The sequence below is a fragment of the Odontomachus brunneus genome, unplaced genomic scaffold (genome assembly GCF_010583005.1).
Source record: "Odontomachus brunneus isolate Ranch 3 - 2012 unplaced genomic scaffold, Obru_v1 Obru_scaffold_030, whole genome shotgun sequence".
NCBI classification, from domain to species: Eukaryota; Metazoa; Arthropoda; class Insecta; order Hymenoptera; family Formicidae; genus Odontomachus; species Odontomachus brunneus.
Genome location: NW_022639480.1, coordinates 51,263 through 68,166, shown reverse-complemented (window position 1 = coordinate 68,166; position 16,904 = coordinate 51,263). Strand labels below are relative to the sequence as shown.

Below are 16,904 nucleotides of genomic sequence, written 5' to 3'. Positions count from 1 at the left end.
TCTTTGTCTTTTCCCTTTCTTTTTCCAACTACAATTTCAAATTTCTTTTTTAAAAATGTTAACCAATAAAGAAAAGATAATGCTGTTTCTTTATCGAAAATTTGGAGACCATATTTGATCATAACTGATCTACACATTCAATGCTGCATATCCTGATCGCAATTTTATTTCTAAATCCACCGTTCAGAAGACAGTGATACGTTTTTACGAAACAGAAACAGTTAAAGACCAAAATTCTTTCAAGCCTCTAAATATAACTCTAAATATGCCTAATAAAAAAATACTTTATTATAGGTTTTTGGAAAGCCCTTGAAATAAGCTACAAGAATATGTAATAAAAAGTGGGGGGTCCAATTTAAAAAATTCAATCTGACCTTCGTATGACCTTCGTCCTCCACCCAAAGTCAAATTTTTAGCCATCATTAGGTACATTTTATTAAGCCCTACAACTTTGCTACTTACATATTTTTCGCTAGAGTTGATCCTTTTCGAGATATTTCACCGTTTCCGGACTTTTTGCCAACCCTGTATGTGTTATCTAGAAATGATAAATTTATTTTTATTACTCTGTTTCTACTTATATGTATGATATGAGAAATATTACCATACATATATAGAAAATCATACATGGTCCTTTGTGCCCCGTGCTTGGGGCACAGTTCCAACAATTTTAATATCTAAAATAAAATCTCTTACAGTTGTTAAACTAACGCTTTTGTCTGCGTATGCATAACCATTGTAGATATATGCTGAGCAACTTTGGGCTATTTCCCATAACGGATAGATTTTTTATTAACCTTAGAATGTTAAGCGGGTGTACCCCGCTCTCCCCTAGTAAAATTACACAGAACTTATATATAAAAAAAAAAGAACTAATATTCTTTCCGTGCATAATGTTTCGGCTTGAGAATCAGAAAGACATACCTGGCGTCCAGAATAGAGCCCCAGGACCTTCATTCCGGACACAGAGTCACCCTAATTTTTCGCTGCACGCGCTTAACGCGGCAATTTGGCTTCCAAGTTCCGTTTTTCGCACAAGTACGACACGCGTGTAACGTTGTTTCAGCTTGAGAATTAGAGAGACATGTTTAGCGTTCGCCACGCGTCCAGAATACGGTACCAGGTGTCGAATTCGCGGCGCAAGGCGTTCTGTTCTCGTCTCCGACGAAGAATCGGTTCGAGGTCGAAGTCGTGCGAACGTACGCGAACGGAAAAATGAAGTTATGTGAAGAAAGAGAGAGAAAGAATGGAGTAAATTAAACACAAGAATGGAGTATATTAAGGGAGTTTATTAAATACCCTGGGGTTTACATCCCTTGCACTGTAAAAACTGATGTGTTAAATTTAACACATTTCATGTGTCCCAAATCACTTAGGTTTGGTTAGGTTAGGTACACTCTCATTTATGTGTAAATTTAACACAAAACAAATGTGTTAAAAAATAACACGCGTAATATGGAAAAAATTAACACAAGAATTTAACATTTGAATACCGTTAGAGATCACAGATTGTGTTAAATTAACATATTTAATATATGTCATAGATTATGTCAATTTAACATTTTCATTTCATCAAAACCATAGATTAATACTTCTCTCAAATGTTAAAGTAACGTTTCCTTTTAGTTAATTTAACATTATACATATGTCAATTTAACACAAACTGTGATTCCTGATGATATTCAAGTGTTAAATTCTTGTGTTAATTTTTTACATATTACGCGTGTTACTTTTTACATTTGTGTTAAATTTACACATAAATGAGAGTGGATGATTTGGGACACATAAAATGTTAAATTTAACACATCAGTTTTTTCAGTGTAGAGATAACAGTATTTTCTAACATGTTGGAATATCTGAACCGCGTGCGTTATTATACATTTAGTAATATAATAGTCATATCAAAGTCATGTGAAACTTTAAAATAATAAATAGTAATTATTTTGTGAAAACGCTTCATGAAGATGAACAAAATATTACCATAATAATATATATTTACTTTATAGAGAATAGCATATTTAATGAGAAAATAAAAGAGAAAAAAGAGATTCGAGCCGACGAGGGGGATGTTGTGATCCGGGAGGTGAAATTACCGCTGTCTCGCGAACGGACGCTAATCTCCCGGTATCGATAAGGCGCGGAATTTGCTTCGTCGCCGGCCACCGTTTCTACGGTTTTAATACAACCCATTAAGTTGGCGATGCGCCGTGTTAGATCGCTGACATGCCTGATGATCGTGATATTCGGCATAAATTCCAGCTGCGAGCTTTTGAAACAAGTTGGACAGCGCGATGAGTATCAATTTTATATGCAAATGTATTACATCGGCGATTTGCCATGCCGCGTGTGTGCGCGCGCGCAAGATAACGGCGAATTATGCATTACACGCGTATGCGCGCGCGTGTGGCGCGTTCCGCGCTGTAATGTCGGGCGGAAAATTAATATTATCATATCATCGGATTACTCACCGAATATCTTGTCTCGGCGCGACCGATTGCCGCGTACAAGAGCGAGCTACGAGGACCTCCTTTCGACCCTCGTCGAGGACGCGCGCGCGATCGGTACTCTAAGTACGATGATTATCCGTCCTGATTACATTCATTGTCCGCGGAAATGGCAAAGCGAACTCTTTGATCACGGGCAACCCTCATTAGCGATTACCATCGGCATTAATGGTGATCGTCGTTTGCCGGCGAGCGACTACTGAAATCGGAAGTCGCGGCCAAACATTCGAATTTACCCCTTCGCGAAGCTTGAGTATCCACGATAAGGGCGCGGCGGGATAATGAAAAAGGTCGAGAGGAGCGCACGGGAAGAAGATTGTGGTCTCCTTCTTATCCATTTTTTTAAAGTGTATTATATGTTTCTAGTGGGAATAAGCTGTCAGGTCTATCTTGCTGGCAACATATACTGAAAGAAAAATATTGGAGAGATAAAGAATAATTATTCGATGGGTACTAACATGTTTACTTGTATTGATATACAAGATATCTTTCAGATAAGAAAATATACATATTATTTTGAAATCTTAGCTTTTCATGGAAACAATCGCTTATTCTATTTAAGGCTCCTGGCCCCTCGCATTGTCTATCTCTTTTTAATGACGTCAGAAACGAGAAAATGCATGCTTAAAATTCTTGCGAAATAAAAATATGCGTTAAAATAAAAATATCTATAAAGTAATACTTGCAATCGATTAAAGAAATTTCTAAGATATTCCGTGCACTCTCCTTTTGCTCTAACAATCAATTATTTGTCGGAAATAATTATAATTATAACGTGACATACAATTCATCTTCTTAACCTATTTTTTCGTCTATTTTTATTTATATTAAATAAAAAATATATATATATTTTTTTTTTATTTAATATAAATAAAAATAGGCGAAAAAATAGGTTAAGAAGATGAATTATATGTCACGTTATAATTATAATTATATATATATATATATATATATATTTATATATATTTATATATTTATATATATTTATATATATATTATATTATATATTATGTTACATTATTATATTATTTTTTTTTATTTTTATTTTTATTTTATTCAGGTTAACTTATAATAAATTATTAATTGTTAGAGCAAAAGGGGCACAGAATATCTTATAAATTTGTTTAATTGATTTCAAATGTTACTTTATGGATATATATTTATATTTGAACGTATTTTGCAAGAATTTTAGCATGCATTTTCTCGCTTCTGACGTCATTAAAAAGAGGTAGACAATGCGAGGGCCCAGGAGCTTTAAGTAAAAGAATTGAGATTTAAATAAATATGTTATTGTGGTACCCATTGAAAAAATCTCAAGAAAAGAACAATCGATTACTGCAAAATATTGATCTACTTGTCGATTATACACGGAAAAAAAAGATTAATATATGGACAACTAAAAATATTAACTGCAGGAGCAAATTTTTTTTATATTATGTTTATACTATTTTCTTTATATTTTCTACATATTATCAAATCTTTTTTTTCCGTATAAAATTCTATAGTAACTCTTATTGTAAGATTCCCTTCACATGCATGTTAATCGTAATAGAAAATTACGAGTATCATTTTATAAAATACCGGCGAATTCTTCAACGATGAAGACGAGAGAACGCAGAAGAGTCATTGGCTGAGTGAGAAAAATTTGAGGAACATGACCGAATAACGAGAGAAAGGGGTAGGACAGAACAGAGAGAGGAAGAGAATGCGTGATTGTTTGGAGAAGAAGCTTCCACGTCGCGTAACGAGAATACCTGAGAGGAAAATGCACGGTGAAGTGAATCCACGGCGGGAATGTAAATTTATGTGCAGGTATTCAGCTTTCTGAGTGTCTCGCACGAGCGAGACGGATACGATGCACGCAGTGCGAGAGAAGAGAAGAGAAGGAGCAGCGCGCAAGCAGCGGTCCGGTTTTTGCTGGCGGAGTGCAAGGACAGAGACAACGACGACGACGATGTCGGCGGACTGTTGCCGCTGTTGCAGTCGCAGCTGCAGCAGCAGCAACACCGAGAGTCCCGAGGAACGCGCACATTGGCGATTACTATATCTATCTCTCTGAAACGATAGTAAACGGGCCCTCCTTAACACTAGAAGGACCAAGGTAGCCAATTTGGCTCCTCGCAAAATTCAAACAGCTATAACTTTTTTCAATTTCTCTTTCATGTGATAACCTCTTGTGACTTTTCATCATCATATTCTTAATTTTGGTAAAAAAAAAAAAAAATTTAATTTTGTAAGATGGTGGTTGAATTTTTATTTAATTGTCTACCTAGAAGAGCCGTTAGAACCAATTTGGTTTTCTTATTTCTGATATTGCATTCACATGTATATAATTATTTTTTAAGTAAACAAATAGATACATATAAATGAAAATATTTACTTATTTGTTTAAAGTCAAAACTTGTTAATAAATTGAGAAACATATGTGAATGCATTATCAGAAATACGGGAGCCAAATTGGCTCCAATCTTCTAGGTAGACAATTAAATAAAAATTCAACGCACCATCTTATATAATTAAATTCTTCTTTTACCAAAATTAAAAATATTATGAAAAGTCACAAGAGGTTATCACATGACAGAGAAATTGAAAAAAGTTGTAGCTGTTTGAATTTTGCGAGGAGCCAAATTGGCTTGGTCCTTCTAGTGTTAAAAGGATTGCGACACTCGACACCGAAACACAGATACGCGTTGGCCGTGTGTGGCCGAACAATGGCTGGTGTGGTTCTTTCATCCGGATTTAACGTAGCCGGACACAGATTAGCGTGATCGCGTCGCTTGGGGCGTTCGTCCCGCACGAAGATATGAAATAATAATTATCGTACACGGGAAAAAAGGATTTGCTGCAGCAGCAAATTAATTTGCTACATATGGACAATTAAATATAATTTGTTGTGTTAGCTACTTTTTCTTTGCTGCAGGAACCTATTTCCTTGCTATGGTAACAAGAAAATTTTCTCCTACAGCAAGAAAAGTGGCTAATATAGTGAATGACACAGAGAATTAAAAAAGAATTCAGTCGTATGTCACCAATTCTGAGTTCATTTTTAGATACAAAAAGAATTCTTTTCTGAATTGAACTGAGCTTCGAAGAATTCTGAACTCCGAGTTGGTGACATACGACTGAATTCTTTTTTACTTCTCTGTGCTATCCAGGTTGACATTTTCCGTACCGCGGAAATCTCAAATATTGAAGTTAATAGTTATGATGATCGTGCAAATTGCTGATATAAACACGTCATTATCCTTCGCAATGAGGAGGGTGGCTGATTTCCACTTGTCTATTTGCTACACTGAAAGAGAAATAAGAAATTTATTTAAGTCGAGTAAACAATACTTGGTTTAAACAAAAAGAATTTTGATTTAAGTAAATATGTTAATGATACTCACCTAATAAATATTTTTACCTCGGTGTGTGATTCGACTCGCTGGATTTAATGGGATCAATCCGCTCACAGTGCCCCATTGTCTTTCTGTTTCACAGGATGACGGCGGCATCGAGTACTTCAACACCATAGTGGTGCAGCCACACTTGAAGCTGGTCACGAACCAGGGCAGAGGTTTCCACGTGAGATGCAGATACCAGACGCGCGACAAAGTCGTAACGAACGATCAGACCCATGTGGCCATGCTGCAGTCGTTGCCGTTGCAGGTAATAAAAGTAATCGTGTCTCTCTCTCTCTCTCTCTCTCTCTCTCTCTCTCTCTTTCTCGGGGAATTTTTATGCGGTACCCGGCCAATTAAAACGTCAGCTCGCGTGGAAACGTGAAAGCCACAGCGGCCAGTTCACGACTTATCCATGTAAATATCGTTAATACACCGGTCCGACGACTAAAGTGTCAGCGAGCGAACGAATTATTGAGAAATTTACTTTATTTATTTAAAATTGGAGGAACATAGGGAAAAGGAAACCAAGGAAGAACCAAAACTCATGGATAGTATAATGCAATGAAGTAACTTGATACAAACTTGATAATTTGGGTGCATTGATATAAATACTGCACCGAGAGGAAAAATATCTAAAAAATGGTGAATGTTTATTCGGTAGATACTAATGAGATATTTATTCGCACTAATATAAAATGTTTTTCAAATAAGAAAATATACATTTTCCCAAAAGCGCAGGAAAACTTAGCTTTTCATGAAAGCAGTAGTTTATACTATTTAAGTAAAAGAATTTAGATTTCGATAAATATGTTTTCTAGTCCACCTCACCAAGAAAATATTTATTATTTTTTAGATATTTTTCTTCGGTGACTTCAAGCTGTGTTAAATTCATTTATTGTGCTGTGCATATTTCTTATTGACTCCCCTGATGGCAATATTTTACTGAAAATCTGTTTTAATTGATTCCTTTTCATTAAAATTCATTACGTTCACAAAATTCATTAAGATTCTTCAAGATTAATTAAAATTCGTAAAATATATTTTATTATTATATAACAATAAAATTCATTTTGTGAATTTAAATAAATCTTAATGAATTTTACGAATCTTAATGAATCTTAATAAATTTTTTTTTAATTTTAACGAATTTTAATGGAATGGCGTCAATTGAGTGAGATTTTCAGTAAATATTTCAATAAAATATTTCTATCAGGGTCTTTCTTCCCAATCTTGATGTGAATCAGATAGTTTATCAAATTTGTATCAATCTATTTGAATGAATAGATGTATAATGCAATGATTAAAATAAGTAAAGTATAAAAAAAGAGAAGAGAAGAGAAAGGACAGCGGAATACTTTACTCACTGCGTACTTCACCCCCACAGGCGACCACTCCGATGCCGGGATGCACGATGAAGATCTTCAGCGGCGATCCGACGCAGCATCACGTGGCGGAGAACGTGAAGATCGGCGATCCCCTGACCTTGGTCATCAGCATTGACAAGCAAGAAATGTTCGGCCTGAGGATATCCGACTGTCTGGTGCGCGACGGTCTCGGCTGGGGCGAGCAGCGGCTGATAAACGACGAGGGGTGAGTTCGTACATCGCGATAACGCCGCCTTATCACGACGGCTGGATAATAAGCGAGCGGAGGTACAAAGAGGGAGGGATTTTACGATCGGGAGAAATGAGCGATTCTCCTCGGTATGACTTGGCTTCTCTTTTATTCACGTTGGAGCGATCGATCGACGCGTGCGTTCGCTTTTCCAGTTGCCCGATCGACGGCGAGATCATGGGACAGTTCACGTACAACGACGACAAGACGGAGGCCAGGGTGAACTTCCAGGCGCACAAGTTCCCGTACACGGCGAGCGTGTATTACCAGTGCAACGTTAGGCTGTGCATCAAGCATGGCGGAGGATGCAGTAATACGGTACCATCATCATTATCATACACACGTTTTACACTTAGATGTGTACAGTACCCTCCATAAGTTTGGAAACACAGGTAAAAATAAGGACATTAAAATGGATATTTTACATGGAGAAAAATAATTTGCTGGCCCCAGCAAATTTTCTGCTGGTCTAGCAAAATCTTTTCGTTATTATATGGACAGCAATAAGATTTGCTAAGAGTACTAATCGCTATTTGCTGGATATAATTTGCTGAATCTACAAATTATTTTGCTATAAGAACCATGATAGATTTATATAAGTTGCAGTTTTGCTCCCATAGCAAATAAATTTGCTAAGAATACATTATTTTGCATCAATAGCAAGTTAACGTGATTCTTAGGACAAATACACTCGACAAATTTTTTCTATCCTGACAACGAAATTACTTCTGCTCTGATAACGAATGATTTGTAAAATTAGTTACGTCAACTAAATTTTTTTGATGTCACTACAAATATGCAGTAGTAATGACGATTTTGCTAAAAGAACAAAATTATTTTTCTCCGTGTATAATAATTCTGTTTCGCACTTACACTTACAAGATCGGCATTTATGTCATTCAATGGATCTTTAAACTTGAAATTTCGCTCTATCAAATGACATAAATGCCGATCTTGTAAATGTAAGTGCGAAACAGAATTACTCTATATAATATTCATTTTAATATCCGCGTTTTCAAACTTATGGAGGTTACTGTATATGTATATGCATACAAAGAGAGAGGAGGAAGGAGAGAGGTGAAATGATTTTACGGAGAATTATTAAGCACGTTGTTACTCATCTCCTTTTAATGACCGGGCGATAGCGATCTAGCGTCCGAAATAACGTATCGAGGCGCTCCCATCAGTCTTAATAATACGTTGCACGTTACGCGCGCGATATTGTGTAACCTGACCATGAAAAGGAACACTCCGACGTTTCTTGGGGACTTACCAAGAGCGCTCATTGCTATTCCCCGTTTGCAGCCGCCGTTGTGCAATTCGATAGCTAGACGACGCAGGGACACTGCCGATGACGATGAGGTGAAGGGTGTCGAAGGCTTGGACGGTACCCCGGCCACGATCGAGGTTTACAGCGGCCTGTACGTGAACGAAGCCTCGGACATTGGATCGAAATCGGACTTCACCGATGACGTCTTCAGAGAAAGGGTGAGAAAATCTCTCAACGAGCTACTGTCGATGATTTTCTCGTAATATACGCTGAGAGGGAAATTATCTAAAAATTAAAAAATATTCGGTGGGTGCTAATAACATAATATTACACAATACATTTATATGTTCCTAAGAACTCTTCTCGGTAGGCTTGGCAAAACCTCCGAGAATATAAGAAGAAATCTAAGGATAAGAAATCCAAAAAGGAAAGGAATTTGCCAGTATAGGTTAAGATACATGTAGGATAAGGAAGATTATATAAAACAATGAGGAAAAAGGAGTAGGTTAAGATACAAATAGATTAAAGTGCGATAAAAAAGGAAAAATGTAAAAGAAAGGCGTATATAGGAAAGAGAATGTTCATAGAAACTTCTTGGCACGAAAGCTGAAGTTGGAAAAATAAAGATACAAGATGTTCCTAAGAGTTCTTTTGTTTAAATAGAATACACAATTGCTTTCATGAAAAACGCAGCTTTCAAGAAAATGTATTTCGTATCTGAAAAGTACTTTATATTAGTATAAGTGTGTATGTTATTAGCATCTACCGCGCATATATATATTTTTTTTTATAAAAATTTTATATATATATATATATAATACTCATTAATATAATTTCATCCACACACACGTTAACATATTTGTATTAATAATGATAATATTATTATTATTATATTAATCAATATATGAGAATTATTATATATAAGAAATAAATATTTATTTCTTATATATAATAATTTTCATATATCGATTAATATAATAATTATTATTATAATTAATACAAATATGTAAACGTGTGTGTGGATGAAATTATATTAATGAGTATTTTATATATAATATCTATCATATTGCAAAATGTGATTTTATTGATAAGTTTTTAATTGTTCGCTTCTCGTGATTCTTCAGGCGATCGACGATCCAAACACCATTTGCATATCGCAGAGAAGCTTCGCCATCGGGATCGCTATCGCCGGTCTGATACTGATGCTGGCAGTGGTAGCCGCTATTCTTGTACTGCTCGCCAAGAGGCGACACAAGAGCATCTCCACGACAGGGTCGTCCATCTACAGTGGACCCTACACGAACACCGCCTACAGCCACAGTAGTTAAGTCCGCTCGTGAGCGCTCGTTCGCGGCGCGAAGTCTACGCGAGATCGAGATAACGAACGCCGCGGCTCTTCGAAGACCTGTCCCGCGAAGGTGTGCGCCGCCGCAGTGTTTTTTGTTCCGCGCGATATCTCGAGACAGGTCGCGAGATGACAAACTCGATCAGCGATGACAATTAATCAGGCTGCTGAAACTGTTGCTGCTCTCGGCCGCACTGTCGAGATTCGAGATGCAACCGGGCGTGGTGAATAAAACGCGAATCTCTTGCTCAACTGCCGATGCTACTACTGCCTGTTGTATCTTCTTTCTTCTTAATTCGTGGTCGTCTACGCGACACGCGACGTATCTACAGTTGGAGTAACGGCGGTACGCTTCGAGGAAGAACTGACGCCAGTTGTTCCCTCGACATTGAACTCCTTCCTGTTTTTCCTCCTTCTCCTTTGTCACACGGTCGACACGGTCGTCCTTTTGAACGAGAAGATTTGTCTCGTGTTCAGAGCGCGGAACCTTCACGACAGTCTCGATAATATGTGAAGCAAATTTCGATGGATCTACATTTAAGCTCTACGGCGTAATATTCCGATGAGACACGAGTAATTTGATGTGATAAAAGTGTAGAGATGTAAAAATTGTTATTAGAATCGAAATAGTCTTAGCAAGGGAAAGTGGTGATTTGAAAAATTGCGCTTGATGCGCGAACGCATTATTGAGACCTGTCTGGAACAGGATTACGAACTTCTCGTTTTCTCTTCTTTTTTTTCTTTTCCTCTTATTTTTGTTAGAATAATCCGCTAGCCTCATCTTCACTCCCGAACCGCTGTCGTGCTAGAAAACGAGAAGTTGTGCTCGGAATAACGATCGTTCGCCGGCGCTTCGTTCACAGCGCGACGAGCTGTATACTTTAGCGAAACTCTCACCCGTTAATTCCGATCGCGCACGTCTAACAAAACCGACGCGTCTCACCCTCCGAATCGAAACGCGTCTAATATATATACCTACCTACGTAATACTACTATACTGTACACTAGTCCGGTATACGCTGTCCTACCTAACACACACACACACACGCACGCACAGAGGACACGCGAGAGTACCGTGCAGCCCCGCGTGCGCGCGTCTCAATAATTTAACTCGATTACCCGCGCAAACTCACTGTAGCGTTTTAAGGTGAAGTCGACGCCACGCGAGCTCCCGACTCGATCAAATACTCCGGTGATACGTCGGCGGCGTTATCACTCGTCTACACTCGCAGCATCACCGCGCGCAATTGTTCCCGGCATCCACGCGATCGACCTCTTCGTCCTCTCGAGAGCGGTCTCCGATTCGTATCCCTCTGGAATGTCGCTGCAAATACTCCGAGTCACCGTTACACGCGACTTAACATGCGCGGCGGAATTTTCGAGCTGTTTGTGTTTCCGATCACGTTGCAAGTGGCATGTTAGCGTTAATTCGACTCTTCAGATTCACGAATGACGGGGAATTCGATCTGCCAATGTGATAATGCATCATATTAAATTGTCTCTTCTCTTAAACGATGTAGAAACGGAAATAGAGGCAATAGTAAATCGAGTAACAGCAGAGGTATTAATTCTATTTTGTATAATGTAGTGTTAATATGATGTCTGTTATGTCAACAACGATATTTGTCGAATGTGCCAACCACTCATGTTTCCGAGCGTGATCGGAAACGCATTTATGATATAAAGCTTAATGATAATAATGAGAGAAAACGCAACGGTTCAACAGAATGCATTGTTGGCACTGGTGAGCTTCCGAAGCTGTGTGCGTGAGTGTGTGTGCGTGTATGAATGGATCATTGCCGTCGTAGAGATGCTCGTACACTCAATTGCATCATAGTGAGCTGATATAAAATGATGACTCTTTCTAAAAAAAATTCTCCCCGCTAATCACACTCCAAATCACACTCCGGTAATGTCTACGACGTTGCGATGCTCGAGTGAATGATAAGTACATGAGCTCGGTTCGGAGCGTACACTCAGATCTGTAATTCGTTGCGACGCTTAAACGTGTTAATGTTAATTAGTCTAATTGAAACGAGGTGCTGCTCCAATGTCGGAATTCCTCCGGGAACACTCGCGCTTGGAGTGTTCGGTCGATCTCGGGCGAGAACGATTCTCGCGGGTGGTTCGATCAATTCAACAATTCTTCGGGTTTGTCGGACCTAATCGACGTGTGGCGAGGAGGATACCGACATCGTGCCAGCGTTGGTAGGAGCGTTTAGATTTTAACTGACAAAGACAAGGAACTTACTGCCAACTACGCGCAGTCGCGTAACGTGGGTCCAACGTGGTGGTGGGTACATGATCATAAAATTTACATTTAAAGAGGAATCAACACGCGCGTAACGTAACTTGGTAACTCATAAAGCGCTAATACGCTAAGCCGCCGCCGCGCAGGCGGCGGAGTGTGGTGTAGTTTTTTTTTCTTCCGGAAACGAGAGAGAGAGAGAAGTAATAATGTATGCGACAGCTGCTCCGGATGGACCCGACGGTGCGTCGAATGAGACGCGACGCTGACGCCAAGTGAGCGCCGTCATGCTTTTGCGATGGAAGAGCATTTCACCGATTAGTCTGGAGGCTGTTCTATATGCGCGGCGAATGCAATGCTCACGTATATCTTATTGGCGTAAAAGCTCCTTAAAGATTTTGGTCTCTCGCACTATCTTTTTTTTAATGACAGAAGCGAGAAAATGCATGCTAAAAATTCTTGCGAAATACGTTAAAATAAAAATATATATCCATAAAGTAACACTTGCAATCGATTAAACAAATTTATAAGATATTCCGTGCATTCCCCTTTTGCTCTAACAATCAATACTTTATTGTAAATTAACATGGCATACAATTCATCTTCTTATTTCTTTTCTTTTGCCTGGAAAGGCAGTTACACAGGTTCGCCAATGCCCAAACGCTTTTTACACGAACACCAAGATTCTTGTCGGAGGCTATGCAAACCATGTCAAGTCTAAGATATAAGATTTGACTATGAATATCAGCCTTAGTATAATAATATTAAGATCATGCACTTAAAAATATCTTACAATTAGTCGTGTACATTTTCAATATTAAAACATAGATAAAGTACCCACATTTTGCTCGAATTTCGGGAAACAAACGCGCTGATTGCGATTTACAATCGTCATAATTACAGACGTTAAATGATGTCTTGTTTGCTGGGAAGTAATACGCAATCGATTAAACAAATTTGTAAAATATTCTGTATACTCCCATTTTGCTCTAATAATCAGTAGTTTATTGTAAATTAATAGAAATGGACGAAGAATAGAAATGGACGAAGAAATGGGTTAGGAAGATGAATTGTATATCACGTTAATTTACAATAAATTATTGATTGTTAGAACAAAAGGGAGTGCACGGAATATCTTAGAAATTGGTCTAATCGATTGCAAGTGTTAATTTATGGATATATATTTTTATTTCAACGTATTTCGCAAGAATTTTTAGCGTACATCTTCTCGCTTCTGACGTCATTAAAAAAGAGATAGACAATGCGAGGGGCCAGGAGCCTTAATGAGAATAAAAATATATATATTTATAAATGTTTTTGTATTTTTAAGTATATATATTTATATTCATATATCATGCACATATTCTCAAAGAATTGGAAGAGTAAGCCATGCATACAAAGTATCTCGCTTATCTTTTAAATGATTTAATTTTTTATTTGTATTTTTTAACTAATACTCGCATATATATCCTACAGTATTTCACGCCGCATGTATTCTTGCAGCCTCGAGACGATGTACGTGAATCTACGTTTTAGCGTACTCATTTACGTTTACTCAGGGGCGAAGTGTTATTTCCTCTTGTATCATTCTGTCGTACGATAATGTAAACTGACGATGTCCACTCCCCGCTTTAGTACTATCCTTTAAAAAGTGCAATAACTTCGAACGCTCCGGAGGTCCCCGGAATTCCTGTCGAGGGTTTGGAATCGCTCGGCGAACGCATTGCGCGTTTATTTCTTGCCGCGCCATGGCATTGGTTCATAGTGATCATTGGGGACAAAAAATGGCTGTATAGTATTCATTTTTTCTTTTTTTTTTTTCTTTATGATGTAACCCGATGTTCCCGCAATGTTCCTCTGGACCTTTGTCAAAAGAATTTACAACGAATCTGTGTAAATAACGAAAACTTAATAAATCTAATAACCATAACATAGTACTCTTTCATGTCTGCCTTTTTCTCCAGCAATTTCAAGACTTAGAGACGAGATAAATTTTGAATAATTTCCGCAAGAATAACCGCAACGAGATGACTAAAGATGCATTTTATAGGTTGATATCTCTACTTTTCAAATATATAAAATAAGATATAATTAGCTTTTACAAAATTATATAAATATAAATTAGGATCAGTCAGGTGTTAAAATATTGAATTAAGTTTGTTGAGTTATACCACTTAAGCGAAAAATGATAGACAAATAATATTTATAATAATCGAAAGCGCAAACTTTTAATTTGCATCCTCGTACATTGCAATACGATTTTTTCGTAAAATTATTTAATGTTGAAGCAAAAAGGGTACATTGACTTTAATCATTTATAATATACGAACGAGTTGAAGCATGATAGTCATGAAGAGTTTAAAGTTTCCTTTTTAAGACATATTTATCGTATTTTCAACAATAAACTAGCATCATCTGTTGCAAAAATGCGTTATGACTTTTCCGATAACCCAATATTATATCATATTTTCCAAAAACGAATTATATATAATTCAATAAAAAAAAACCAGTCTCGTTTGATAATCTAGTAGCTCCCACTGATTATTTTTAAATTACAAAACATCCTGTTTCATGTACGCATTGTGACAAGATATTGGCTCATATTCTGAATCCTTTTTTATCGATAAAAGTGCTTTAAATGTAGCTTCTCAGCCAGGTGACCCCTAAGCCTCTTTTGGAGGCACTTTTATAGATAAAAGAGGATTCAGAATATGGGCCAAAATTTTCTTCTAAATTTGAAAAATGTTGAGTTATCATTTCTCACTTAACTCGATATATTTAAGCAATAAACAATAGTAATATTATGAATTTAACATTTCTGAAAAGTAGAGGTTTTAAACTTAAATATTTTTTGAACCGTTCCGCTATCATTTTTTGTCGAAGTTACAGCCTGTTGAATTTTGTCTATGTTTCAATAAAAGGGAAAAGTGTGGCTGATTAACCCTTGAGTTATACTACTTGAGATATGAAAAGACGGCTGACCATGCATTGACCATATCACGTTCTCATTCGTTTATTTAAATATATAGAGTATACAAAAAGGTGGACTGGGTGAAGATACAAAGCCTATCTTACCTTGTAGGATCATCACAGTTGTACGCGCTCATGTCCTCAAATGGTCAGTGTGTCTGGTGGCGACTCGTAACGGAAATTTCGGAACTAAACGTCGACACAATTGCCCGACAGAAAAGTTAAATATGGTTCGAGTCTAGGTTAAATATGATTTTATTCTTGGGTCATATTATGTCGACTGTTAGTTCCGAAGTTCCCGCTACGAGTCGCCACCAGACACACTGACTGAGAATGTGATTTATTCCTTGTACTCAATAAAAAAAAATGATGTGATATGATCAACGCATGGTCAGCCGTCTTTTTATATCTCAAGTAGTATAACTCAAGGGATAATCAGCCACACTTTTCCCTTATATTGAAACATAGACAAAATTTAACAGGCCGTAACTTCGGCAAAAAAAATGATAGCAGAACGGTTCGAAAAGCATTTTAAAGCTTAAAGTCTTTACTTTCCAGGAATGTTAAATTCATAATATTACTATTGTTTATTGCTTAAATATATCGAGTTAAGTGAGAAATGGTAACTCAACATTTTTCAAATTTAGCCAGTAGAAAATTTTATCTTATCACAATATGTACATGAAACAGGATGTTTTGTAGGATAAAAATAATCAGCGGAAGCTAGCAAATTATCAAACGAGAGTGGTTTTTTTATTGAATTATATATAATTCGTTTTTGGAAAATATGATATAATATATATAATATATATGTATATAATATAACAAGAAATATAATTAGACTGACATGACTTCTATCAAATTTTTCCGGCTCTCTATGATGTTGTGCATTTCAGATGAATAATTTAGCTCTTTATTTACGCCACAGAAGTGTCGCGAATCAGAATCAGAAATTGCTTCGCTCTCTTCGCCATATCTTATACACAGATAATTCAGGTCGGTTCTTCTTTATCTTCGCTTTCATTAATTCCCTCTCTCCTCGCCCATTTCTTCCGCTATCCTCCCTTACATTTCTCTTATTCTTCTCTTAACTAAGATTATATACCAAGACTTAACGCGATGCTTTGTGTAGCCGAAGAACCGATGAATATGCTTGAAATATCCGTCCGCTTTCGGGGAAAATCACTTGCGCTTTGTAATAAATATAAATTATTTCTTCCTTAGCGCGCGCAACCTGAATACTTGTACATCGTCGCGGAACATTGTACATGTCCGATGAGCGACGTACGGACAAGTGGCGAGTGCGATAATATCATCGTATACAGAATTCGTCTCTTTCTGTCGTTGTAGAATTAACGAAACGATAGAGAACGCAAACGCGATGTAAAATACGTTGCTAAGCATTTACAGAGACACAGCCATTCTTCACAGTTCATTCTTACACCATAATATATATGTATATATATCACGTCGGTATAGGCAAAAGAAGTAGAAAATAGAGAGAAAAAGGAAAGAAAGTAAAAAAAAAAAAAAAAAAAAAAAAGCTACTTTGATACACTTGCAACTT

At 37.1% G+C, this 16,904-nt stretch overlaps 1 protein-coding gene across 2 annotated transcripts in view; it reads left to right on the top strand.

Annotated features, from left to right (window-relative positions):
* Window positions 1-13,316, top strand: part of LOC116843082 — a 156,112-nt gene extending 142,796 nt beyond the window's left edge. For both annotated transcript variants that reach the window (XM_032813120.1, XM_032813119.1), the window contains 5 exons: window positions 5,988-6,155; window positions 7,275-7,480; window positions 7,660-7,822; window positions 8,810-8,992; window positions 9,899-13,316. In XM_032813120.1, coding sequence (XP_032669011.1) covers window positions 5,988-6,155; window positions 7,275-7,480; window positions 7,660-7,822; window positions 8,810-8,992; window positions 9,899-10,102 — 924 coding nt within the window. In that variant the 3' untranslated portion in view covers window positions 10,103-13,316. The remainder of the gene's footprint in view (window positions 1-5,987; window positions 6,156-7,274; window positions 7,481-7,659; window positions 7,823-8,809; window positions 8,993-9,898) is intronic.
* Window positions 13,317-16,904: the final 3,588 nt, after the last annotated feature.